The sequence below is a fragment of the Helianthus annuus genome, chromosome 14, assembly GCF_002127325.2.
Source record: "Helianthus annuus cultivar XRQ/B chromosome 14, HanXRQr2.0-SUNRISE, whole genome shotgun sequence".
NCBI classification, from domain to species: Eukaryota; Viridiplantae; Streptophyta; class Magnoliopsida; order Asterales; family Asteraceae; genus Helianthus; species Helianthus annuus.
Window position 1 is genome coordinate 137,627,298 of NC_035446.2, and position 6,249 is coordinate 137,633,546.

At 37.2% G+C, this 6,249-nt stretch overlaps 2 protein-coding genes across 3 annotated transcripts; one reads left to right on the top strand and one right to left on the bottom strand.

The window, feature by feature from the left end:
* The first annotated feature begins 614 nt into the window (after positions 1-614).
* LOC110904245 (probable vacuolar amino acid transporter YPQ1) lies at positions 615-3,806 on the top strand. Of its 2 annotated transcripts, none has more exons than XM_022150079.2 (12): positions 615-1,091; positions 1,166-1,208; positions 1,289-1,315; positions 1,459-1,560; positions 2,284-2,381; positions 2,472-2,649; positions 2,728-2,820; positions 2,916-3,008; positions 3,103-3,123; positions 3,190-3,248; positions 3,330-3,420; positions 3,519-3,794. In XM_022150079.2, exons 1-12 carry the CDS (start codon positions 826-828, stop codon positions 3,603-3,605), a joined length of 1,158 nt encoding a protein of 385 aa, XP_022005771.1. In that variant the 5' UTR covers positions 615-825; the 3' UTR covers positions 3,606-3,794. The 2 variants fall into 2 exon arrangements, with proteins under 2 accessions (XP_022005771.1, XP_022005772.1); XM_022150080.2 differs by having other exon boundaries at positions 617-1,091; positions 2,919-3,008; positions 3,519-3,806.
* Positions 3,786-5,765, bottom strand: LOC110904247 (calcium uniporter protein 2, mitochondrial). Its single transcript, XM_022150081.2, has 2 exons — positions 5,118-5,765; positions 3,786-4,383 (listed from the first exon to the last, which is right to left on the bottom strand). Exons 1-2 carry the CDS (start codon positions 5,658-5,660, stop codon positions 3,910-3,912), a joined length of 1,017 nt encoding a protein of 338 aa, XP_022005773.1. The 5' UTR covers positions 5,661-5,765; the 3' UTR covers positions 3,786-3,909.
* Positions 5,766-6,249: the final 484 nt, after the last annotated feature.

Genomic DNA, 6,249 nt, shown 5'->3' on the forward strand with positions numbered 1-6,249 from the left:
TTGATACTCGTGTCGATTTTACCTTTTTAGTATCTATAAGAGTGCTCAAAAAGTAACATAAAAAAAGTGCCACCAAAGGGGGCACCATAACGAAATACCCGTACCCATAACAATATATTCGGTACAGTATTTGGTACCTAATTTTGTTCAAATTTGGTACCAATATTTTCAGTACTAGTACGAATACACGTACTGTACCAATCTCATCCCTAGGTGTGGTGATTTTAGCCCGTTAAAATAAGGTTATATTCAAACTATACTAATCTTTTACTGATAGAATACGAATAACAATATTATCTAATCTTAGTTCCTAACAAATGATTACAATTAATGCCACGTGATATTTTTTTCAACCTCACAGTTTTTACTTTTGTTTTCTCTTATTATATAATATATAATAATAAATGTATGGATATCACTTATTTATAATAATAAACACTGAAATTTTTTATTAGTTCAATATCGTATTTATGTTAATTGATATACAGGCCTATTGGTATGTTTAGAGAAACAAAGAAAGTTTGATGCGTTGTTGATTCCAATAGTACGCCAAAATCTGTTTCACCAATGACGTTAACGTGACGATGTGATAGCGTGATAAAGCTTCTAGGGGTTTTATACCACACCCCATTGCTTAATAAAAAAAACAGGGGGTAGGATCGTAAATCCAGGTGCCATCATTCAGGCTACAACTGTTACCATGCCACAAAGTTAAAGAAAAAAACGCCAGACACCACTGCATCAATCGGTTCGTGTTCAGATAAATACTTATCAATAGGTTTCCATCTTCCATTACAGACCACCTTCAAAACCACACACACAGACATGAAGTTCTGGGTGTGGAATAATAGTAGCAGCACTAGTAACTCACTGTTCTACTGTGTTGAACAAAATAAGCCATGTATTGGGTGGTGGGTGGACAAGTATTTCAAAGATTGTCTCTGCAATGTCAATGACGAAGTTTCTTTTGGATTTGGAATCATAAGCCTTGTTTGTTGGGGTGTTGCTGAAATCCCGCAGATTATTACCAACTTTCGTACTAAATCTAGCCATGGTGTGTCACTCATCTTCTTGCTAACGTGGATTGCAGGGTAGGTGTTTGTGTTTATGTCTGTGTGAAAATTTGTTATAATAATTGATCCCATTTTGTGTTTTAATGGTGCAGGGATGTTTTTAATCTTGTGGGTTGTCTTCTTGAACCTGCAACTGTGAGTGTTTTTCATATGGTTATAGATCTAGAGTCTGTTTTTAATTGTCTGATTTGTTTTTGTCTTTGTTGTGGATGCAGTTGCCCACACAGTATTACACGGCTATTGTAAGTATGACAACACTCAGCTCCTCTTTTTTTATTGTTTTTTTTTTATTTTGTTATTTGAAAGATGCTTTCTTTCACAATCTTGAAATGGATATTCTTATATGCAAATTATGTTCAATTTTAATCTAATTTGGTGCATACAGCTTTACACTGCAAGCACGGTAATCTTGGTGTTGCAAAGCTTGTACTATGATCATATCTATGCGTTGTTGAAATCAGGGAAAATCGAAGTCGGTAGTCCCGAGGTAAAACTTTACTCTTAGAGCATCCACAACGCTGGTCAAAGTCCAAAATCCAAACACTCTATATCACCCGCCACATCATTCAAAACACTAAACCATTCAAAACTTCCACATTACACACCACTTTTACACTAAAATAGAAAAAAAAAAAAAAAAAAGAAAGCCATTTGTATATGTGGTCCCCACTAAACCAAACCGGGCCAGTCCGCTACACCAAACCGGACTAGTCCACTACACAAACTGGACCACCAAAGTCAATCTCCTACAACGGGGGTGGTCTGGAATTGGTGGTTTGGTTTTGGACTCCACGTTATGGAGTCTTTTAGACTATGTGTTATGGTGAGGTGAAAGTGAAATGTGAAAAAAAAAGTGTTGCCACGTAGACACGAGGGTTTCACATTTCACCTTTCATTAAGACATGTTGTGGGAGTGTAAAATGTGGTGGTGTGAGTAATAAAACTTTGAAAAAAGAAATGGTAACTTGGTAAGGTAGAGATGAATGATTTGTTTGTATATCAATTATTAATTAATAAACTAAATTAAATTCACACTTGCTAGTCCCCTCGCAAGACCGCCCTAGCGCCCGGTGTTCAGCGCCGTGGATGCTAAGGTGGCATCCCTTTAGCGCCCCAAGTTCATCCACAACACATAGTCGTAGAAATTGAATCTACAACTTAGTCCATTTCTATTAGAATATTTTATGGTACTCTAACGCATTCTTATTAGGTGGAAGAAGTCAAGAAACCTCTTAAACAAAAATTTACTGGATCACAAAGTCGTGCCATCAGACCAAACCAATCACACCACCAGGGCTACTATTTCACGTCTGTCTATATGTCTATCCACTGTGGGATTTTACTCCTTTTTTAGCAGAAACTGATAAACTTAACGATATCTATGGAAAATGTGTGCAGGTCAGCAAGATCATTGGCTGCAAGTTCAACCCCGCCTAATAGAGCTTGTCCGTGGAAAGCAAGAAGTGGTCCAGCCTCGGCTATGGCTGTTGATAGTGATGATTCTTCAGAAGATGAGTCATCTGCTCAGATACCAATGACAAAGACTGCTTCCCAGCCTAAGCCCATACCACGCTCCGTACGCTGTTAAAAATGTTTGATTGTTGAAATATTACGTTTCTTGTAACAACTGTGATATATGTGCTGTTTATGTCAGGTTGGTTATGGAGCATTTTTGGCTACTTCACTATATATGCCTTCACACGCCAAGGGTTTAGTGCGAGTTTACGCTTACAGGAACCTTCTACAAGTATGATAAACTGATTATTTATAATTTATCTCAGTGGTACAGAAAATGTTTAAGATGTTGTATTTGATTTCAAGGCTGATGAAATTAGTGTTTAGCAGGATAATGGTGGATCTAATTATGGCCAATGGTTAGGGTGGCTGATGGCTGCTATATACATGGGCGGTCGGATTCCTCAAATTGTCTTAAATGTAAGTCATGATTCTTCATCTAATCGTATCAATATGTGGTTCCTGATGATATATTTCACCAAATGTGTAACGTATTTGCTGTAATTGTTTCCAGATCAAAAGAGGCAGTGTTGAGGTGAGTCCCTTACTCATTTATTCGTAATTTAAGTGATACGAAATTTGATTTACGACTTGCATTCAGGGTTTGAATCCTCTCATGTTTATTTTTGCTCTTGTCGCCAATGCAACTTATGTTGGAAGGTGCTTGATTTCCCTCTCTAGATCTCTCATACACATAGACACTGAGGTGTTTTGACGCAATATATAATGATTTAAATGCAGCATTCTTGTAAGAAGTACGGAATGGGAGAGAATTAAAGCAAACATGCCTTGGTTGCTTGATGCTGCAGTTTGTGTGGCGCTTGATGCTTTTGTATCCTCTATGTTGAATCTTTACGTTTTTATCCGTTAATTAAATAAACCATCATCGTCATGTATGATTGATTACCTTAACGAACATAATTGTTACAGATCATAATGCAGTATGTATACTACAGATACTTCTTGAAACGAGTCCCAAACAGTGATGAGGATGATGATTATCATTGTGACTACTAGCAAGCAAAGAAGACTCGCATGAGTCGATGAACAAAAGCTTCCTGGTTAACACTAAAAAATGAAGAATGCTTCAAGTGGATTATAAGTAAGTTCCTTGTATTTGTTTGGATTATGTGGATGATATGTTTTGCGACTGGCATTTTAATGTCGCTATTGGGTGTCATGAAGATATGTTAGGCATTGTTTAAATTTTCTGATTCATTTGCATTTCTGCTTCCATCTTTATCAATCTTGATGGAACTTTTACAAAGTAAAAAAATAAAAAAATTAGAGCGAAAATGTAAACAAAACTTGGCTCTCCATGTTAAGTAAATGTCTTTTTAGTCTCTTCATCTACAATTGAATCTTCACTTGGCCATGCCTCTTGATGTGGGTAACAAGCTTTCCTCAACTCCTTATACTTTTCTACATCGAACCCCTCACGTTTCATCAACTTCTTCTGCTTCGAACTAAACCTGCTTTGAAAGAACCCTTCAAACGACGGCTCTTTTGCAGTCCTCAAGAAAAACGTGTATCCAGCCATGAAATACATCGATGTAACATAAAAGCAAATGGGTTCCATCACGTCCCATGAGAGTTCCCAAAACGTGAGCCTCATGAACACCGAGGTCTGGACAACCAGGTATGCTAGACCACCCCATAGCTCTCGTTGAACCAATTCTTTCGCCCTGGTGTCAATGGCGGACTTCCGTCGCTCCATGTCTTCCAATTCTTTCAGAGGTCGGTTGTTCGTCACCCGCAAATTTGAGGGCAGCAAGCCATGTATTGCTTTCACCACCTGTAATACAAAATTGTTGGTAAAACAAGTCTCACCAAAAATTCAAATTTGACATATTACAACTTTTTCTGACCCTTTTGTCACAACTTGGACCACCAAAAAAGTTGAAAACTAAAATAAAACAAGTCAAAAAATTTAAAAATATATATGTATACAACTTGAACATATCTTTGCCATCCAAACACACACAAACACTCGCACATACAAATCTAACTTGTTCTTTCCTTGAACCCACCCACCCACCCACTTACAAGACCCACCCATTTTACCCAAATTTGACCACACCCGTTAGTCAAACCCCAAAAATCCCTTTCCCCTAGGTACATGCATTGCAAGCTGTACATTTATCTGGAAAAGGGGTAAAACCGGAAAACCATTGCTCAAAAAAAGTAACTTTAAAAAAAAATCATTTGTGATCTGGCATTAATTTTTTTATAAATTTATTTCATGAAGTTGGGGGTTGGGTAGGATTAGGAAGATGATGATAATCTCTAGGTCGGTCTCCACCTCAAACAAACGTGTACACGTTTTTAGATCTGGTTTCTCAATCATCCCTGTGGAGAAAAACATCACACAATAACACAAAAGAACTAATCAGATTTCGGACCATCTTTTATTAAAAACAAATCAAAACTATATGCAACCCCTAACAATAAATTCTGTAAAACAAAACATGAATTTATTTTAACTAGCAACTCAAATCAATAAAATTAAGGTGAAATGATAAAACTAACCTGTTCAGGCTTGAGGAACACAACGTTTCCTAACACGATCACATAACCCGAATCATCGAGTGCTTTCGCCAAATCTAACCCTTGATCTCTATTCGAACATGCTTCCACACACATGTCAATATACTCGTCATAAGATACGTGGTTTTTTCGAGCGATTTTTAGTTTCGCTTTCACCTTTTCGATTTGCAAGACCCTAAGGATCTTCTTAGCGTCCGCCACCGTCAACTCCTCGGATGATCTTTTTACCTCCACTGGAGGAGAAAGTACATCGAGGCGGATTCGGTTTCTTGTAATGTCCATCTCCTTGAGTCTCTCCAACATGCTCTCACTCCTGGGCTGGAAAAACCTCCGGAACATGGTGTCGTCTCCTGGGTCTGGTGCCAGCCTATCGGGACAGGGTGGCACCAGACCCCGAGTGGCGGCTGCGGAGGAGGAGGAAGAGGAAGAGGAGGGGGAAATGCGGCAGTTACGTAATGTTTGGTTGGAGCATTTTTTGTTGCAGATGTTTAACATCCGGTGAATAAGATTTTGCTTGAAGGCCATGATGACACACGAACACGGTTGTTTGATGGTTTATGTTCTTGTTGTCACAGAAATGATTGGTGTTTTATAGTGAAATATGAAGGGTTGAATTGAGATGACAGGAGTTGAATTTGAAGTCTCCAGATTTATAGGGGGCTGATTGTATGATTGGATAAGATCAAATTTATTACGGTAAATGTTATTCTTTTAATAACGATGTACAAATGTGCTTAATATTAATCACTAGAAAATATATTTAAAAGATTAGTTTAAGTTTTCTATCAATGACTTTATATAAGAATATAGAAAAAGTGTATCGTACAATATGGCTTAATGTACAAAGCGTACGTAATATCAAATTCGCACGTTAGGTTAAAAAAATGAAAATCGCATGTTAAGAAAAAATGAAAATCGCATGTTCAAAACAAAATGAAAATCGCATATTAATAAAAAAACCAAACTTCGCATGTTAGTAAAAAAAACAAATTTCGCATGATGTTAAAAAATACCAAAATCACATGTTATAAACCAATTTCGCATGTTGATACTGAATCTCGTACGCTTCGTACATTAAACCATATTGTATAATAACCGGCCTCTAAGAATATAT